This window comes from Lepisosteus platostomus, chromosome 9, assembly GCF_059453375.1.
Source record: "Lepisosteus platostomus isolate fLepPlt1 chromosome 9, fLepPlt1.hap1, whole genome shotgun sequence".
NCBI classification, from domain to species: Eukaryota; Metazoa; Chordata; class Actinopteri; order Semionotiformes; family Lepisosteidae; genus Lepisosteus; species Lepisosteus platostomus.
The window spans coordinates 4,012,211-4,033,942 of NC_142619.1; the positions used below are offsets into that span (position 1 = coordinate 4,012,211).

Below are 21,732 nucleotides of genomic sequence, written 5' to 3' on the forward strand. Positions count from 1 at the left end.
ATCTCTAAGAAAATGCTCCCTCCATAATCGCAGTTGGAATAGATCCGCTGTGTGAGAGTTGATTTTGCAAACAAAAAGTCTGGGGGAGGGTGTTCTTTTTGTTTTTGGGACTCCTGCTGTAGGTAGACTCTAAGGCTGCGGAAATCCAGGCCTCACTGTAGAAAACAGCTATAGCAAAGTCTCTTGTAAAAAAAAAAACTTAAAAAACCATCTTCTTCTTGGACATTCACTTCATGTCTAAATATTTCCCTAAACATTTTGATTTTCTAAACAAATTTTGTATCAGATGTCCCCTATACAGTATTTCCACTGTAATAACTTAAAGGTAAAAATGCACTGGAATGATCCATCCACAAGACACTATATTTTTGAATTCTTTTCTTTAGTGCAGAGGCAGAAACAGAGAAAGTTAATTTCCTGTAAATAAAGAGGACCTAGAGATGATATGATAGCCTTTACTTTCATCTATAGTAATACATGAAAGTAATGTCTATCATATGTGATACTTATTTGAAAGCTTTTGTTGCTGAATACTACACAAAAACACGTGTCTACACTACTAAATCACAGTCCATATGCAGTGTCCAAATAAAGTTGTTTCACACAATTTATTATTAAGGAAACAAGGGCCTTGAGACAAAAATACACTTGTTCCGACTACAGGTTGTGCACAAGAGTGCAAACAGTATTGGGTTGAGCACAAACCTCCATTCTTCGTATGCTGTCATTAGAATCATAAAATGATTCTAAATAAAATGGGGGAGCTGGAGCAACACCTAGGTTACACCCTGGATGGGATGCCAGTCCATCGCAGGGGACACAGACACACACACTCACACCAGGGTCAGTCCATCACAGGACACACACACATACAGTACACTCACAGCAGGGACAATTTTCCCAGAAGTCAAGTAGCCTGCCAGCACGGCTTTGGACTGTGGGAGGAAACCAGCAGGAAACCCGTAGGAACACAGGAGACCATGCAAACTCCACACAGACTGCACCCCAGGTCTAGAATTGAATCCAGGGCCCCAGCATGGAGAGGCCTCAACCCTTTCCATCTTGTGGAAAAACACATACACTTCAGGGACCGTCTCTTGAAGTGAGCTTTCTGCGATCTACTTTAACTAGCAATCGCCAGAGACCGGACTACTTACTGGCTGAGACTGTGGTTGGCAGAGGAAGAAGAAGAAGAGCCAAGAGGAAGAGGAAGAAGTCAGAGAAGACAGACGCAATGCTGCAGCCTTTTTCCGGCAGGCCTCACCGTCACCACTCTATCCCCAGACGGAGACACCCTGTACTTACGGGATGCCAATCTCAAACAGGTTGTTCTGAATCAGCTGCTTGCCCAGCATGATGATGCTCAGCTGGATGCAGAGCTCCATCAGGCAGCCTCCAGGCGCACACTGGCAAAAAACAGAACAGACGGTGGGCAGAGGTCAAGAGGCCACTGGGAGGAAAAACAGCGTGGTTTCACGGTCAGAGACGCTGCCCCCTTTGCTGTGCCTTACCTCCTCCATGCGGTAGTGGTTGAAAATGTAAACATAATCTCCAGGTCGGCCTACAAACCTGGGGGAAAAAAACAGTTCCTTTTATTTTTAAACGTAATCGTCCCAGGCTAGTGTTTTCGATGGCCTGCTTCTCCCATGCAAGAGCAACCACTCCATTTATTTTTATGTTGACACTCCTGTCGAAGTTTCATCACTGGACTCCCGGAGGAGCTGCCTTGTTTGAATTCATCTTCATTAACTTTACACAACATTCTTCTGTTTATTTTGCTCCAACTTGCTCAGAAAGGTCTGGTGCAAGAAACCCTCCTAATCCTCATCTCATTTATCGTCTGTGTTTTTGACTATAATTGCTCTACTCTTATCCTGCTAAACAAGGTAAAGAAATCATCAAGTCAAATTGTATTTATAAGAACATAAGAAGAGTTACAAACAAGAGCAGGCCATTTAACTCGTTTGTTTGTTTTTCAGTACCTAAATGATATAAGGATCTCATCTAACCATTTTGCTGATGGAAACTGTAGTAACAGCCTTGACATCAGAAGCAGAGTAGCCTGTTTCAAACTCCCATAATCCTTTGAGTAAACTGACGAAGAATAGATAAGCAATTTTTCAATTTATATCCATCTGTCTGATCAAATGCCAATAATTTAACTGATGTTTTTACAAACATACTTTTGAGTAACTCTGTTAACATTTGCATGAAAGGTCCACACATACAGTAGTATCATATTTTTGCCCCGTCTCAGAAATTTAAAATTGTCGCCTACCTTCCCTTGAAAAAGGCAACATAAAAGATCGGTGCATATGAGTTCATAAACTTCAGAAGAAAGGCCTTCAGTATCAGTCGCTCTTCAAAATCTTTCTCTGTCTTGGGAATCTCTGCAGAATACATCAAAACATGATAAAAGCGCATTAGCAGAATGGTGTTATTGACATTCATACTGATTTCTCAGTTTTGGATGTCTTCTCAATTTCCATGTGAGCTGAGGTCACAAAATACTGTCTTGAGCTTTAAAAAACTGGATCCCACCAACAGCCCCTTGAAATCTACTGATCTATCAGCCAATCATGGGTATTCTAGAAAGGAAACATTGGGTTTTTTGTCTATCATTGCAGGCATGATCTCTACTTAACCTCAATTCAAGCTTGAGAAGAGTGGTCTTGGTCTAGTTTATCTCCCTATTAATGTTCCATTAACCTAATATGTCTTCATATTTGTCTGTCCTTGGTACATTTCTGTCAAAGATGGATGTTTATGGACTGTGCTGGATTCCTCTCCTTTAAGTGAGTAGCCTTTACACTTTTGCTAGGCAGTGTGTCTGCCTTCTTTGCTCAGCGGTTGGACAGAAGGCTAGTTTTATCCAGTGTCACACCTGAATGAGTCAGAGTGTACAACTCCCCTGCATGAGCGAAGAGGATTTAAAACGGCAAATAATCACACATCTACAAAACATTTTTTTTTTAATCCCATTTTCCGGATTCTAAAAAACACGTGACTCAGCAAAGTGCCTGTCGTTCAGCCTTAAAGTAAACTAATCTTAGCTTCTAAAAACAACCTTCTAAAGGGAAAGCTGTAGAAGTGGGCCCTACCCACTATGCTGTGCATGTTCCTGCACATCCAACAGCGAAAACGAGATCTCAAAAGACAGCAGTCACGTAACATACAACTCCCCTAGGAAGCATGCATTCATCGTTCTGTACAATAAAGGCAATGGCACAAGCACTGCGAGAATTAGAGTGTGTATTTTGCTCCTGCGTCCAAATGCTGAAGTCCTTATCTGACACTAGAGCATAAAGCAAAACATAAAAAATATATGATGTGTGTAATTCTAGCAATGAGGCCATTCAGCACCTGTGGGAACCATCCCTTAAAAGTTGAATTCTCCATATAAACAGTTCTGAATTACCACTGTAGAACTACAGTAACTGTCATATCCATTAGGATCTCATCGTACAGAGGAGTCTAAAAATAGTGCAATTCAATTCATGCGTTTCTCATACCGTATATATCCAGGTCTCCAGTAGAATGTTTTTATTTTTTATTAAAAAATCAAAGTGAAGCTTATACAGTACCATACACCAGACTCCCAGATTTTTTTTTTAATTTTGCTTGTATTCAGCGAATATTATACAGTAGGTGAGAAAAGGTTTGTGGTTTGACCTCAGCTACGGAGTTAATCCGTGAGACTTTCTTTTTCTTTGTATCTGGAAGGTGAAAGAACATTTTTCAGGGAATGGACTGGTTTTCATCAACACTGACTTTCCACACAGCAGACCTCACTCGCGTCAGGATATTAGCACCCTAACACCCCGTCGACAATTTCTGGATTCTAAAGGGAAGCAATGAAAATAAACTAAGGTCTTCGAAAGCCCTAAAATCAGCTAAACCCAATCACAATCAGACGGGCTCATGAGTTCTTAAAGTGGACATACAGCACTTTACACACATTATATTAACATTCAGGTGGGGAGCTGCGTCAGCATGCGTCGGCTGCAAAAGAACAAGTAATAGGTTTATTCCACGCTGAAAAGAGAAGAAAGAAAACACAATGTTTTGGCTGTTGGGCCCAAGAAGGCTCCACAGCCAAAACGTTGTTTTCTTTCTTCACTTTTCAGCGTGGAATAAACCTATTACTCGTTCCTTTATATTAACATTTATTAATGTCATTCTGTTGACATATCCGCATAAAACAAATAAATTCATAGCAATAAAATCATTAGATAACTCATAAAATTCATGTCAGCAAAGTCGCCAGTCAGATGTTCTCTGCATCTTAAACGTCAGTCAGTCTGGACTAGCTTCACTCCATTAACTCATCTGGCGAAGCAATTTCTCACTCCCCCACCTGATCTGGTGTGTAAAGGGGCTGGTGGATCAGAATAAATGATGTCACCAGGCGAGTGCTACTCCTCACAAGGGACCGACCCTTCTATATGTATAGTGGCTTCGGATCCTTCTGCATGCAAAGTACTTTACAAAAAGAAGCAATTACTGATATCAGAATTAGATGAGTAATATTCAGCAGAAAAGGAAAATCACACCAAGGGGATTATCATTTCTGAAAAACTAGCATGGTGCTGCTATTCAACGGTATGGGGTTTGAAACATTCCAAACTAAACACTGTAACAACTAATCGACCCTCACACAATGCAGAGACACAAGAACATTCCAAGAACAACCTGCCAAGCAGCGTGAACGACGCTGGTACATCGCACTCTCTCGTTTATGAACTCTTGCTAAAAGTCGTTGAGATTGGAGGTCACTAGTGAGCTTTGATGGGCTGAAAGGGCCAGTTCTCACTTCACTTTTCTTACATTTCAAATCTACATTGCTAAAGATTTGTGCATCATGACCCACGCATCTCACCTGTTGACATTGCTTTGATGATGTCACTCACTCCCCCAACCCCTCCATGCAAGGGGGGATGGCCTTTTATAGAAACGTGCGTTTCATTCTTTGCATGTTCTGTGCTGGTTTGGAGGTTGACAGTCCTTGAATCGGTAATTTGACCCAGCTTTGTAACACAAATGCCGGTTTCTGCAACTGGAACGTCTCTACTTACACTAATGCTGCCCTTGTTTTTTTAGACAGGTAGCTAATTTTGTGCAGTGCAATACCTGTATGAGTTACAGTTTACCAAGACCCAGAATGTGCCAAGGAGACTTAAAACTGGAAATAATTGCTCATCAGAAATGGTCAGTAGGGAATGAGACCAAATCCGCGTTTCTCACAGATAAAATTTGATGATGGCACCACTCATCGCCATTAGCATCTTGCAGGCTTTTGGGGAGAAGAGCCGAAAATCGGCAGTCCAGATCTATACCAGCACCAAGCAGCTCTCAACCCTAAAACAAATCCCATTCCCCGAATCCAAAAACCAGAGTGCAATCCAAAGTGTTATACAGAACCTCGGCATTTTATCTTTGTCTCCTCATGACTCCGAAAAAATAAATGTCCGTCACTCGGCCTTAATGTCAACTAATCTTAATCTTACCGATTTCAGTCAGCCATGTGGCAACAGCTCCGTAAATCTCGTCCAGGATGAGGATAACAACGAGGTTGATGATGACCGCAGTGGCCGTGACAGTGACACGGACATTTGCCTTCGTCTGCGGGTCCGGACTCATTGCTATGATGGCCGAGGTGATTATCCTATAAACTATCACCCCAAACACTGCCGAGAAGGTCACTCCGAACTGGACGAGAAGAGAGACAATGCAGAAGGGTACAGTACACTTTCACAAATGTTCAGTTTAAGGATTAAACCCTTCACTGTGGTGATGATTGACAGTGACTGGTTTCTGGACTGAACACATCTACTGCTACATTTGTTCTTTTTCTTTACCCGTTTACAACCGTTTTTTGTGCAATATATGCCAGGGACCCGTGCAATACATTTATATCTATATTTATATTCATATGTGCAATACGATTTTTCTGCGTACTGTTCTGTTCTAGTTTGTTCTTTGTGTGTCCTGGACTGTGAGTAACTCTTTTAGTGCACCCCTAACTATACTGACTGTATTGTATGTATTGTATTATTATTATTGTATCATTCGTTACACTATGGCTGTGTTAAGCTGCTGTTGCACTGCAATTTCCCTCACGGGATCAATAAAGTATCTATAATTGACGTGCTGAGAAATATGGCTTTCTAATTTGAGGATGTTGGAAGTTTTTAATAAGGGAAGGAGAGTATATGGGGAAAAATTAAATGAATCTTCAAGGACTACTGTCATTTTATGAAGTACTTGAGACGTTATCTTAATATACAGAGCACTACAACTTCACACTATTCCCCTAATCATATAACAGTATACCATATACCCTCGCATAAATGATAGTAGTTACAAGATATTAGGAAACAGAAATAAGGGAACACTGCATTATAACACTGTAAAAAAATAAACAAGTCAAGCTCATTTTATTTTGTTTGCAAACTGGAGAGAAAAGTTTTTCAAGACGGAAATTTATATAGTGCTCCATGCCTGATTTAATAAGCAAATGACAATCAGTGTATTACATTTTTATACACTAATAAGAACTGTGGATAAAATATCACAAATTGCACTTGATATACTGTGGGATCTCAGGCGCCCTGCCTTATAATAATAGGATCTACATCATACTATACATAATATAGTCATTCTCAGTACTAAATCAGGCATTTACATTTAAGAAACACAAAATCAGGATAATTTTGACCCACCATGAATAAGATGGAAGTAAAATTGATGATGTATCCAGGCATCCTGTCTTTCCAGGTTAGCTTCTCTTTCCCAACCTGCAGGAAGAAATGCACAAATGCAATAATGGCGCACATGCAGACATGTATGTTTATTGCGGATAAAAGAGAAATGCATATTGGGACTCAGTTTAATGATCCATTATGTTTTTCATGGTGTTGAAGCGGTATTATTGTAGTGCACACCACTGTGATTGTTTGCAACTTACTTTTGCTCATTTTGAAAATTCACCAGACTGCAAATGTTAGACATCAGTGAATTTTCTGTGCCATATTTAGCATGATCCAGCAAAACAAGCTATACAGCAATATATCTACTGTACCATGCAGGGAGCGGGACCTGGTCGGTCAGACCAGTATGAAAAGGGTCCCAATACACTGTACAAAAGCCACAGGATAAAACGAAAATGGCAAAATCATACCAGAAGTTGCAATGTAGCAAAGGTTATTATAAAATGCCAAATGAAAACAAGTTTTGACATGTTATTTTAAAAAATGGTTCAGCCATCCTAATGGGGATGGTGTTAAAGGTTTCTCTGGTCCACATCTTTCCTTTGAGAAGGTCCTATCAATCATACAGTAGTTCATAATCTAGTGAAGGACCGTGAGAGGCCAGTGGCAGAGTCTTTTGGGACGCAAGGTGCTAAAAATGTGAATAAGATGTTGGAAAAATAAGGAGAGGTATCATTCAAGGCCATGCGCATTAAAAAATATACTCTTTACAGACCTTAACAGTAAGCTAGTACAGAGATTTTAAGACAGGAGCTGTATTAATGTCAAAATGAGTCTTGGTCAGAATCTTAGGTGCAGAGCTTTGAAAAACATGATCAAGAAGGAAAAGTAGTAACACGGTTTAATAAGACAAAGCATGGGCTAGATTCTCCACAGCAGGCCAAATGCAGAAGAGAGATGAATGGTATTGATGAAACAAGCAAATAAGTCAATTAAAATGTGACAAAGGTCATACTGTAGACTGGATTGACCCTTCTTTAAAATCCTCCAGAAACTTCCTTGCGAGCTAAGAAACAGCAGAGAATGTTTTACATTCGCTTAATTTTGAGGGAGAAAGGATGGTGCCATAGCTCTTGCTTGAGAAGTGCACTGTCCACATCTCTCTCTGGCGTGTTTGCCTATCAGCTTCTGCTCATGTGGATCTTCTCTGTATAAACCTCTCACAGTCCAAACACATGCTGTCTAGGGTAATGTTCATCTCTAATTGAATTTCAAATATAATATCATAAATGAAAGACTCTAAAAAGATATAGCATTTTTAAAAACAATATTAGTATATCATTTATAAGTTATATTACATATTAATGTATTATATGTTCATATTATATATCAATACATAACAAATGTTATAAATGACTTTCTTTGTCAATTACATTTCTCTCTTTTCTATTATTGCAAGTAAACAATATGCACATATTACATTTCTACATTTCATGGATACCTAGAGTATAAGGTGTGTTTCAGTTTCCCCGACTTATTTTTTTCAATTTAAACAGTATACAGTATATTCCAGTTGTTTTTGCTTATATATGGACCCAGTAATAATAAATAAGTGGGCAAGTGCATGAAAGTTATATCTGTATATCCTTTCATTATGATGCCCAGTGGACCTCAAACAGCCATGCTATCAGACACTGAAACAAATCCGTTTAGTGGAAGTGGCGAGGAGTCGGTACTGCTGAAGCTGAGTGACTGGCCAGCTTTCTGTGGTCGGGATATCTGCCCACACCAAAAGTCTCCTGGGGCTGGCTCTTATCGCCAGGAGGCAGGGCAGGGGCCCAGAAGAAAAAGCAAAGCAACGTAACACCGTCTACTGCACTTGAATGGCTGTGGAGGAGTCGCCTTCACAGTCAAGGAAATACTGTAGGTTTCTAATCTGGAATAAATCAGCACAGTGCCACGAACTAAAAAAACCAAATGGAGACAAACGGGGGCTCTGCAAAGGTTTTTCAAACTCTTTATAGTTGCAAACTTTATTTTTTTTAAATGCAGCAAGAACCATTCTATGGAAAAATGCACAACGTCATGCACTGGTAATACCAAGCATGCTGTAAAAGATTCAAAATAATGCAAACTAGGGTCTATTTGAATGGGCACGTAGTGTGTAATAAAATGCATTGCATATATAACACTGCAGATAGCGGTTTCTAAAGGCAACGTTTACCATTGCTTGGGGTGTTGAATTCCCGAACTCAAGCAATGTCATAGAGATCAAAAAGGAACATTGATAGGAAGCAAAGTTTGATTATTTCCAGGTCCTTTCACCTTAGACCACTCTTTCAACAGCAAAACGGAGCACTACGCATTCCTCCCACACGGCAACTTTTTGAAACTTGCTTAATTATGAAGACAACAGCACCACCTAGCCCTTGAAGATGAAATAAAGTATTTAACCAAATTCATGCAGGCAATCGGTACACCTTCCAGTGCATATTTAAGCATTTTTACATCACCCATTGATTTAATGATCCTGAGGAATTGGGAATAATAATAATAATAATAATAATAATAATAATAATAATAATAATAATAATAAAAGATGATTCCTTACACTTACATAGAGCTTTTCTGGACTCATCAGTGTGGAGGAGAACATAGTGATGAAGTCAGTTCATAGGATCATCCCTGTGATGGACCAGTGTCTAACCTGGGAGGTGGAGGGGGGTCTCTTGCTCTCAAGTCCGCTTAACGCTATGCAAACCGAGATCACCTCTCAAACTAACCGACAGTGAATGAATGTTCAGAAGGCCACATTCCTTTAGGACAACAGAAAGCGATCTTGTTTCTCTGGCTCCATCCCCAGATACGAATGAGCACATCGCATCAGCACAGGGGATGGGCTCTGCAAAGGACTGGGGTCCCACCACGAAAAGGGAGTTCATCTCTCTGATCACTTCTCACGTAGAAATCAGGGTGAGCTCTGATGTGGTGAGTCATGGTGCGTGTCTTGACTGGACATGACCTCACCCACCTGGGGGACAAGTGCTTCCTCAAGGTCCTAGACAGCAATGGAGTAGGTGCGTCCCTTCAAAGAATGTGGTGCATCATACTGTTGGTGGACCTCATTATGAGGTCCAATTCTAATGGAAAGAAGAGCTAAGGAGCTAAGGTGTGCTGATGTCTCTGTTTACCTAGAAAGAGCAGGACCAGTATATACAGTACAGAACTCTTTCAACAGGCATCAGCTGGAGATTATACAAATTGAAAAAGTATGTGCTTTAATAAAAAAAGTGAACGTTCCCCCACATTAAGGCACTTGAGGAATATTAGTAAACGTTGAGGTGATTGAGGACTTTTTCACTGTTTCTGACTTTCCTGGGGAAATGAAAGCAGGGGGAAGTGTTTAAGAATTCCTGAGCGTACCCTGTATCAACAGGTTAAGAGAAATGAGTCTCTCATCTTGTACAGAGACAAATTCAAGCACTGTATCCAATATCCTAGAATGCACAGAAAAAAAGTCAACCCAATGGACTAGTGAACAGAAAAACATGCAGTTTTGAAACCAATAAGACTTCTGGATAAATTAGCTACCAGCAATCAAATGAGTTTCATAAGCCAGTCTACATTTGCTAACTTCTTTACTTTATTACATGCCAGTTTCAAGGTTTTGTTGTGGTAAAGTATGAACAGGACCTGGTGCTCTGGAGCTTTGACAGCAGAGGGAACAACTGGTTCTGTGACAGGAGAATAATCTATAATGACAGGATTAAGATGCATTTCAACTGCAAAAAATATACTCTTCTCATTAAAACACCCGATTACCTAGATAAGAATCAGAGTGGCTGTCTGCAGTTGAATGGAATTCAGTCATTCTATACATTGCACAATACTACAATGGTTAGGATTAGCCAGGGGGTGTTAAATGACTCCTTCTGTTCACATTTTCTTTAAACCAAGACTCCTCTTCTTTTCGCACAGTCATTTTAAATTTGGTCACTTCAGTTACAAGTGCGATCACATGTCTCCCACTCTTAGTGGTCCCTAATCCTCTACTTAGCTCTGTGTCTCAAATGTCTGCCTTGGACTGGGAACAAACTAAATTGATCACATGAGAATAAAAGTGGTCAGAAGAGGCCCTTGCGAACATCACATTTAGTCACATGGCTACTGTGCCAATATGGCTGATCTGATTAACTGATGCCCTTGCAGATGGCCTCTCTGTAACGTTCAAAACATTTTCTTTAATGGCACTAATTTCTTCAGCGGTGAATTGTCCGTCTTTGGGTTTTACTATACATGCTGTAGCTTGCAACACCCATGACAAAACTCAATTAATAATATCTACATTTTGCCAACAATTTTCAACGTTTCACCAATGAAACAAATCAACTTACCTAGTGCTTTGTTGCTGAAAGCGAGCAAGGTAGTGCTCTGGAAAAACATGTACACTTTTAGATTAGAATATGCATGTAGTTCCTTGAAGAATACATGTTGTACTTACTAATACAAGTAACAAATGGACAATGACTAAACAATGATTTATGTCTGGTACTGAACTTGACAAAAGCCCGTATCCATTCTAGCCAGCAGAATATTATTGGATCGTATATTTTTTTTGCCTTTAAACATTATTGTTCCTGTCTTTGTTAATTTTGTTTTACTCTTCGTAATAAACTGAATAGCACTTGGACTCTCTTCAGTTGTGTTCTCAAGAAACTGGACTTCTCTGCACTAGATGATGATAGTGGGATCCTAAAATAAATGCTTATGAAAGTTAGTCCAACATACCATCCATCCATTCCCTAACTGTTCCTCCCAATTCAGAGGCACAGGAGTAGCAGGAAACTGCAGGAACTGGCAGGAAGTGGGCGCAAGGCAGGGTACACCCTGGATGGGACACCAGTCTAACTCAGAGTAAACACACAAACACACACCAGGGCCAATTTTCCCAGAACCCAATTAACTTACCAGCATGGTTTTGAGCTGTTCGAGGAAACCAGAGCACCCGGAGGGAACCCACATTAACTCGGGGAGAACGTGCAAACTCCACACATACTGTATACTGGTCTCAAATTAAACCCAGGGCCCCAGCACTGCGAGGCAGCAATGCTAACCACTGTGGCACCATACCAACGTCTGCACATACTGTAGTTGTTTACTGCACCACACCATGATTAAAGCAGATACCACAAAATGATAAGGATAAGGGATTTACTGAAGTTTAATTACACGTGTAAGGCAGAACTGAACCCTGGATGGTTCTGGTATACAGAAACCCAAAAGATTCAGGGATAGATTTTCATGTGAACTTCGCTTGACAAGCTCCACATTTCTGTCTATTCCAGTAAGTGGGTAAACAGAATGAGGATATTGTCAAGACTTATTAAAATAGTTGCCTGATAATTGTATTTATTATCTGGCAGTAAATTAATGATGTATGGTCTATAAAAGGATGTTCTGAGCTCAGATAGCAGTCAGTCTGACTAAATCTTCCCTTAATGCGTAAGCACCCACTAACTCTAAAGAGTAAGAACAAGGCTGGAGAGCTAAAATTCTTTGATTCCAGATCAAAGCGTGGGAAACTGTTCATATGATTCCACAGTTGGGGTTATACAGAGACCAGAACTTATTCCAGAAGCCATTCTCTAGGGTTTGTGGCTTTTCAGCAACTAGAAGTGGAGACTTGAATCCTGAATTGTATAGGAAATCTGTGTTATTTCAGAATTAAACTGTGTGTGTTGTCCAAAAGCAAGCCACATTTTCAAGACACACCAGCCGGCTACCATCCATGAGATAAAAAGAAACTTGTAGAGAAGACAAAATTATCTGAAGATGATATTTCTATCTGAGCATTTTTCAAAGCCAAGCATGCCAAAGTCTGTCTTTATCTTCCCACTCATCTTTGTTTAACTCTTCTGCCTTCAAAGAAGCCCCTATAGACTGAGTGTCGACTAATGTTTGCATCAGTAAGGTGATTGTTATATTTCCAGTTCATCATCTTAAATCAATACTGCCATGATGGTACAGACTCCTACATCCGAGCTTCTAAACTCCATGCTACACTTCCAATACATATTTGTTCATTTAGTGTAACTGTATTTGAATATATCTGATGGGGGTCAATAGGAGATCCACTTCCTGTCTGTTAAAATACAGACCCACCGTAGTTATCGTTAATAAGTTATTAATCACGCACACTAGTCCAGCTTAATTTGAAATAAATTATAAACAGAAACGGGATAGTCACAACTACGGTAGGTATCCTGCACATACTGTATAGTTTACAATTAACACAATACCAAAAATAATTACTTTCTTAATATGAAAGACAAGCATGGTGTTTATCTTCTTGGGCAAAGTAGTACTATGTGGGCAATAAAGAAACTCCCATTCTTGCAGAAGGGAGCAGAGACGTGCTTTGTTCACTCTAGTCAGAATATGCACCTCAGGGCCTGTGAGTGACCATTTTTCAAATGACTAAGTGATTGTCAGCGCAGTGTCTCACGTTCAAAGCTAAAGTGTGATCCGACACCCCTGACCCGATCTCGCACTCATTCTCCCTGACTTCCGGGAGGCTTCTTTCATTGATCCGATGCTCATTTGTCAAATGAGAGCCGTTTAAATCGATCAATTCCGCCCACTACAGGAACAGGGATCATTCAGGATACTTCTTCTCAAAAGTGTCTCTGGGGCGCCTGAAGAAAACATATTATCAGGCATGCAGATGTTTGATCATTTCTTCAATGCACACATCTCACGAACCATGAGAAAAAATGTGTACATGCTACAGTATTTCATGCCTTTCCTGATCATTTCTGTTGAAATCATGGCTCTTAAACTAGCAAGAGCAGTACAATATAATAGTGTTAAAGACGTGCCTTTCATTTACAATTGGTTCTTGTGTTGTACATTCAGTTTTCACTGTTAAAAACCTCCTGTTAAGCCCCAGTGCCAGGCTGTGTGCTGACAGCTGCAACCATCTGACAGCCATTCCCTTGAGCACTTTCAGAGGGGAACTGTGCTTATTTCACATTTACAGGCATAAGAACATTAGCAGGCTACCCTAGACGTCCTTAATTCACATTCTTCCTTTATTCCCCTTCACCTGAGCAGTCTTAGAGTCCTTTCCTCCCCCAGGAAGAGAGTGGTTGAAGTGGTTTGTTTGGCAGCAGATCATTGTCTGACCGGAAGATGGTACAGGGGGTGAACAGGTCAGCCCTGTCCCTCACTGGAGAACACCTCCCCTCTATTTCAGACATGTTTACAACTCGCTGTCCCAGGAAGGCTGGAAGTATTGCTACGGATCCCAGCCATCCAAGTTTCTCATTTTTCTCCCCCCTCCTTCTAGGAAGCGTTACAGGAGCATAAAGACACTAACTTCTAGATTCAGACAGTTTCTTCCCACAAGCTGTCAGATTACTGAACGCTACCCCTACCACTTGCGCACACTGAGGTTTTTTTTAAAGTTTTATGTTGTTTAACTTGTTGTTATTACTGCTGCTGCTATTCTGTATGTTTTTGGTGATTCCTTTAATGTCCTTGTATTGGAGCGCACATGCAAATAAGCATTTCATTGCAAATGACAATAAACTGAACTGAAACAGCTAACACTTTATAGTACCTGTCCTCCCTCTACTGACTGATGTTACATACTGTATTGTTTAAATATTATCAATAATAATAGCTTACATTTACAGTATATACTGTAGCACTTTTCTGGACACTTCACTCAAAGCGCTTTACAGTTAATGGGGACTCTCCTCCACCACCAATGTGCAGCATCCACCAGTATATTGCTGACTTTTAATTGTCAGACTGACAATGGTGCTTGCTTGTGTGCTACTGTATTTTATTAATGTTAGCGGAAGAGAAATGTGAATGCAAAATTATGTTTTATTCCAACCATCTGAAGGTTGAGAATAGCTCAAGAATCATGGAATCATGTCTACATCTATAACCAAATAGTTAAAGGAGAACATACTGTAATTCTGGTATAGTTCTCACAATCACTTAGCCCCAGGCCAAAAGAAACTTTGGTACAAACCAAGAAAAGCTGTTTATAATTGGAACATATCCAAACTGAAGGATCTGTGGAGTTTCTGAAGCAGGTTCTCACCACAACACCTGTGCTTTATGAGTTTTAAATCTGACCCAGTCCCTGTTTAACCTCAGTCTTACTTACATAAAATTACCCAATATTTCTGGATCTCCATTGGCAACATGGAACATGCTATCATCTTCTGTCTTAAGAAGCTGTGTGACAAGTGACTGAACTTAAGAGCTCACACAGGAAACAACTTTACGGGTTGTAAAAGCCAAACGAAATTTAAAATAGCGGTAAGCAATTTTAATAATAATAATTCCCATCCATCCATCCATTTTTGACTACATAGAGATGGGGATTATTAGGAGGCCATGATTGATAAGGGCCAATGGGAAATTTGGCCAGGACAAATTAGTAGGGTAACTAATTTACCCTACTACCCTACAAAAAAAAAAAAAGATGTTCACCCCCTGTACCATCTTCCGGTCAGACAATGATCTGCTGCCAATTAGTAGGGACAAATTAGCCAGGACAAGAGTAGGGTAACACCCCTACTCTTTTCGAGAAACATCCTGGGATTTTTAATGACCACAGAGAGTCAGGACCTCGGTTTTATGTCTCATCCGAAGGACGGCGCCTTTTTACAGTACAGTGTCCCCGTCACTATACTGGGGCATGAGGACCCACACGGACTGCAGGGTGAGCGCCCCCTGCTGGCCCCACTAACACCTCTTCCAGCAGCAGCCTCAGCTTTCCTAGGAGTCTCCCCTCCAGGTACTGACCAGGCTCACACCCGCTGAGCTTCAGGGGGCTGCCAGTTGTGAGATGCAGGCTGCTGGCATAGTAATTAGAAATAGAAATATTATTTGGATGAAAGATGTGTTCTTGCAGCTGTTCATAATCCTTATAAGGTGTCTTTAAACATTAACTGTCAACCCAATGAACACGCAATTGACCCCTCTGCTATTTAAATAAGTGGCATTTTGCAGTAATGCCTACTGTTAATGTTTTTGACTTGTTCTACAGGTACTGTAGCACCTGTCATTTCTTTCAGGCATTTGTGCAATCTGAGGACAAAAACAAAAGAAAGCTTTGCCAAAGTTATCTATGCTTGCATATATTATGACTAATAAAGTGATCTTATCTCTCTTATTTGACTTTGATAGGAGCAAATTTGGATCTAGATAACAGATATTGGCATAACCTTTGCGGACAGAATGAAATTGCTATTCCCCACGAAAACAGAACTTAGATTTAGCAGGATAAAATGCCAGAATGTAACTTTCACCATCTGCTTTCTACATTATGTAAAGTTTACATAACATTAAATTAAAGCGGTGTCTTACAAGTTCTCAGTGCAACACCAGTTTGTTGACATTTGGTTATCACATTTCACTTTTAAAGTCAATAGATACAAAAAGAACAACCACCATAACATCATTACAGCACCTGGAAAGGGCCCGTGCATCTAAAAAAACATGCAGCTTTTACCTCTAATGTAGCTTTCGAGAGAGAAAAATAACTGTCAAATTCATAGACGCATTCTTATCTCACCAAATCATAACTGTGGAGAACTGCTACCCAATCTGTAAACTCAGGCTAACATAAGAGTAAAAATCTGATCAGGTTCTGATGAGGGCTCAGCCTGCTATCCTGGACCCAGTGTGAAATTCGGTACATATCAGCCTTTAAAGAGGAACTGCAGTCCCAATTTCTCAGACCGGTCATTAAATCTCAGTAACAAAATTAAGTCCTTGACATTAAAGGGAAAAAAAATAAAAATTTTGAATTAAGCACAAAGTTGTGAACTTTGTGAAAGTTCTACTCGATAGTTGCCATGCTGTCAAAAATTTTGACATGATGCGGCCCTTCCTGCTCACTAGTCACCATACCGACTGATGCACTGTGATGGATGAGCAAATAACTACAGGTTGTGCAGCAGACATTTTACCACAGAAGTGTTCCAACGTGATCTGCAGGCAGAGCTAACAAGTAAGTAGTACTTGTCCGTAAAACAGTCTTGAAATCGAAATCCATATTTCTAGCGCATTAAAAGAGATGTATTCTCATGGCTGCTTGTTTACAGTGTCATGTCGCCTCACCCGAAATTTTGTTGCCGCGTTCCGAATCGAAGAACATGGCGCTGCTCGTACCTGGAAAGTTTGGCTATTGTGTGATGTCAATTGGAGGTTTTACAAGTTACTGTCTTCATTTGACTTTTATTGTGGTTTGAAATGCACTCATCATGGCCGATTCTTTCGAATCCCGAGATATAAAAAGAGCATTGTAGTTCTCCTTTAATTGCCTCTCAGATGCCACTGGCCTTGAGCTACCTTTGCTCTGAAGTGCCCTTCAAGAAGCCAAACCCCGAAAGGTCCTGTGAGTGTGTAATTCCCTTTGTTTGATGAGGGGGGGCAGTTTTGAAGAGTCTCCTAAGAGGCAACCTGCTATTTTTGGAGAGCCAAGTGGCTTTCCACAAGAACACACTGATCTAGCCGCAAAAGAGCGTGGCACACCCCACTAAGACGAATTCAAAGCTTCCCATTTGCTTCAATTAACAGTGCCATTCAGGACTGTGTGGAGAGCACGGCAGCAGCAGATCTCATCCTTTAAATTGGATTTGGCACACTGCTCGGCGTGCAGAGATTCAAATCCTCACAGGAGGTCAGATGCATTCTATGATTAAGGAATGGAATAAAGAATAATGGGTCATTTCTGTGGTATGTTTCAAGAGCTGCACAGGCACTACATTCACGTAGGGAAAAAAAAAAAGGTAATTATCACTAGTGGATGGAAATGCCTCAAACGCTCTTTTCATTTTCTTGTTTGTTTGACCTCTAGCCTTAACAGAACCCCAAGAGAGAACCAAAATAAGAAGTGATCCTACAATTGTAAGCAGATGCTCCAAAAAATCAGCTGGATTCAATTGTATTTCATTTTTTGTTATGGCTTAACGGAACAGTCCTAATGCAGTTAAATGAGACCGCTTAACATACAGAGCTCACAAGAGGGTAGATTCCCATATACAGTTAAGGCCTACAAAGGATAATCAAACCTACAGCCGCAAACCTACAAACTGAGGCACAAGTCACAGAATTCCTTATAACATCTTTTTGCATTTTAAATGAAGGCATGGGTCTTCGATTCTGACTATTTCCCCTCATGCTTTTTGGCTCACAGATGAGTAAGGTAATAAAAAGCCTCCAGTCTGGGCACAAGAGCCCAAGGTGACCTTACTGGAAGGAAAAGAGATCCAACCTGTAACATCACTGCACAGCAAGTAAGGAGCTGTCAGCATCATGTTCCAACTGAATGATGTAGAAACGAACACTTGCCAAAGTGCATGTGTTCCCAAAGATGTTCTAATTTGACACTAAACTGATTACAAAACGAGCAGATTGTTTTGGCCCTTGCTCTGGGATATGCGAGCACCCGAGCTCTTCATCCATGTTAAACCGGCAGATAAGCTCACGCGAATCCCATCTGACATGTAGTTTAATCCCTCCTACACACCGCTGATCCTGATCCCCCAAGACATTAGTCAGCCCGATCGCAGGAAGCCAGCACCATACCCGCGTCACCTGGGTCACCCACACTGACAACAGGACGGGGAATCTCAAACAGCAAAACCACAGGGGAAAGCTATTTATCTGATCTTCTGCTGCATTCTCTGGACTATTGCATTACATAATGTTGTGACACCATCCCCTCATTCATGCCCAAACCTTTGTCCTGGCAAGTCCAAGAAGGTGGCTTCTAATGCTTTATTAGGCAAGCAAGTGGAGCATCTGAGGACACGGTCAGCGAAACTTTTGAACTGCTGGACACAGGGTGGCCATATTCGACGGATTGCGATAATCCAGGTTTTAGGCAGCTCCCTGTGAGAATACTCCTCCTCTCAGACTCTTCTTAATGGTTTAGGGGTATGACAAGGCTTAGGTTTGAAAATAATGACAAAAATATTGTTTTTACCACTGACTGCCAACACAAGTCTTATGGCTGTCTTCAGGAGATGACTTACACAAATCCTGACTAACTAAGCCAATCAAACAATTTAAAGTGGGAGGTCTAGTCTGTGCAGTGCTAATTTAGACTTGAAAAAAGACCAAAGCTGTGGTTTTCTATGGTTGCGTTGATAACCATACGATATTGTTTCCTTCTTATAATTAATCAGATGTTTTGGAGTACTTTCCCATATAACTTATTATCGACACCAAGATATTATCAGGATCTTGAGGATCAAATTCATGATTGGTTCTTTTTATCCGTGTTTATATTTGGTAAAGTACTGGATGCTTTAGGCGAAAAAATGCTGCCACAATTAAAGCAAAACTTCAGCAGTGAAAGAAGTGAAGTTTGGTGTCTGTGATTATTTATTTATTTTTTTTTATTGAAAGAGCATTGAAAGAGTTCAAGTAGGCTGTGGGAAATAATGTTTAGTTTTTAATAACTGGAATCTAATTTATCACTGTCTCATACTAGCACAAGAGAGGTGACTCCTGTTTTGTGCCAATGTGCAGTGTTGGAGCACTATCCCCCCCCCGCCCCCACTGAGTCAAGTAATAGATTTATTAATATAAATAACAGCATACGGAAGAGTGGGCATTAATTGCAAAAGTCAATTAATGACAGAGGGGCAAGCTCACAGCCACCCAAAAGGTCACAAGATGTGGCAGTACGACCTGAGAACACCCTGGCTAATTCAAGTCCAACAGCCTCACTAGGCCATCTGGGGAAATCCAATCACTGGAGGTTAATGACAAAACCGTGATTGTGTGGACGATAACCTGTGTACTGAATGAAAACCTCTCTGGGTAACGACTCATGTCCATCCTGCATTTGCACATTTTCAGATAGACGGGGTTGAAGAACTTCAAGACGTCCGCTATAAACATTTTCTATTATAACTTCTTAACGGAGGCTGTACACATTGTGTGTGCTGGGTTATTATCCGCCGAAACCTGTCGCTGTTTGCACCTGTTATGCCTCTGCGCTTCCTATCAAGTATTTGACAAGATATCTCCCTTAAATGTCCGTTATACAAGATCACTGGTTTTAGGTTTCTGTTCCAGAATGCCATAAACGTGGAGTACAGTATATCTTCAAACATAAAACAGGCTGTGTCTGTATGGCATGCCGAGTTCATGTTTTCACAGAGCACATTTTCATAGTGTAGCTCCACGTCAAAGCACTTAAAGAAGACCCTTTTACCCCAGAGCCCAGAATCCTTTATGTCATTTCAAACTTCAATGGATGGAAATAAGTGCTATTTAGTCCAGTGGTCTAAAGTCATTAATTAACAACTGATCCAATTAAATCATAAAGATCCCAGAGTGAAACATTGAGTCTCCAGCAATATCAGTAACACAGGGAACAGCAAAAAAAAAAACACAGCCTGAGATTGTCCAGGCTGTACAATATAAACAATCACTTGGGATTTTTGACAATTGCTTACAAGAAGCAGAGTGATAAAAGGAGAAAGGCTCTTTTCAACTTTTCAAATCTGAGGTAAAATTCAAGCAGATAAACATGGAAACTGAGCTTTTTTGTAAAACAGGACGCAGGCTAGAGCACAGGACAGGCTACTGCTCAGCACCAATGCTTGTGAGGACAAATACCACACAGGTTTGTTGACAGCTCCAGAAAATAGGTGAGCAAGGACCCCATAAGACGTATCTAGACTCATGAAGCCTACACGGGCTGTGTCAGGGTGCAAGGTAGTTGAAAGAGTGGCCCCACATTTACTTATTTACATATTTAATTACAATCAGGTTCCCAGGAAAGAAGAATCTGAGGAGCTCACCTGCCCCACACACAGAGATGAAAAATTATTCAGGATGCTTGAAATTGTGAAAGACTGTCAATTAGGAATGACTTCAGGCTAAACTGTTCCAGAACGCTTTCTTTTTCTCCTCCATCACAGGTGCTGACCTCACAGGAACCTTAAATAGTTCTTCCTTCCTTGTAACGTCCTTATACTCAAATAAATACGGTGCACAAGGAATGTTTTGTATAATATGGGACACAGGACCTAGCACTAGTGCAGGACTATAATGAACAGGAGACGGGTGAAAAAGAATGGTACAGATTCTAGGACGTGCTTTTTTTTCCCAGGAAATGAAATGCGTGTGTATTTAGATCGTCAGAGGTTAGATCCTGTTAATGGAACATCTGTTTCCACAGCTCTGACGGATTAACCCCCTTTCATGGGCATTATAAACACGATTCTTGCAAAAGCCACTAGTAGACGAATAATCATCCTGTAGGCCAGTGAAATCAAGCACAGCTCACATGTTGGGGGGGGGGGGGGGGGGAAGGAAACTAGATACAGACAGACTATTTAAATGTATTTTTTTTTATTGGGATATAAAATAAATTATCCTCCATACAAACAATGCATTTTGATTTAATCTGAAAGCCCTTACTTCAATAAGATAGACTTCCTCCCATTATCACTTAAAAGCAAAAAATATATATAGAGTAGAAGAGAGTTCTTTTTTTTAATCTTTATATGAAACTGCTTCTCTTGATAAAGTGCATTTTTACTAACAATCCATCCCTTATATTGGGAAACATGAGAAAGAGTTGTAAATTCCTTTAACTTTTGGGAAGACCTCAGCCTGTTTGGTAACTATTTTGGAGCTATGAATGTGGGTTGCTAGACTATGAGTAGCAAATGCGAACCCCACTGTAGTTCTGTAGGTGTTTTCATCAATTTCAAGATGAACAAACTGCATCTACTAAACATTGCTAAATCACCATCTACTGCATCTACCCAGTATTGGTATTATTTTAATTGATAAGTTACTGATAGATGAAATAAACTGTTGTCTTTAATCACTGAATTTTGCCTTCTTGCATTAGACATATTACACAAAAATGTCATTCAAACATCTGTCTGGTTATTTCCACAGTGCCAATGCCTCAATCTGAAAAAAAAAAGTCTGTTGTCCGTTCTCAGTAGTTAATGCAATCTAG

The 21,732-nt window shown here is 40.4% G+C and overlaps 1 protein-coding gene across 6 annotated transcripts in view; it reads right to left on the reverse strand.

Annotated features, from left to right (window-relative positions):
- The window catches only part of ano2b (anoctamin 2b), a 124,968-nt gene that overhangs the window by 45,658 nt on the left and 57,578 nt on the right, over window positions 1-21,732 (reverse strand). For all 6 annotated transcript variants that reach the window (XM_088646436.1, XM_088646438.1, XM_088646435.1 and 3 more), the window contains 5 exons: window positions 6,723-6,797; window positions 5,508-5,709; window positions 2,279-2,390; window positions 1,512-1,569; window positions 1,306-1,406 (listed from right to left, as the gene is read on the reverse strand). In XM_088646436.1, the coding sequence (XP_088502562.1) occupies window positions 1,306-1,406; window positions 1,512-1,569; window positions 2,279-2,390; window positions 5,508-5,709; window positions 6,723-6,797 (548 nt within the window). The remainder of the gene's footprint in view (window positions 1-1,305; window positions 1,407-1,511; window positions 1,570-2,278; window positions 2,391-5,507; window positions 5,710-6,722; window positions 6,798-21,732) is intronic.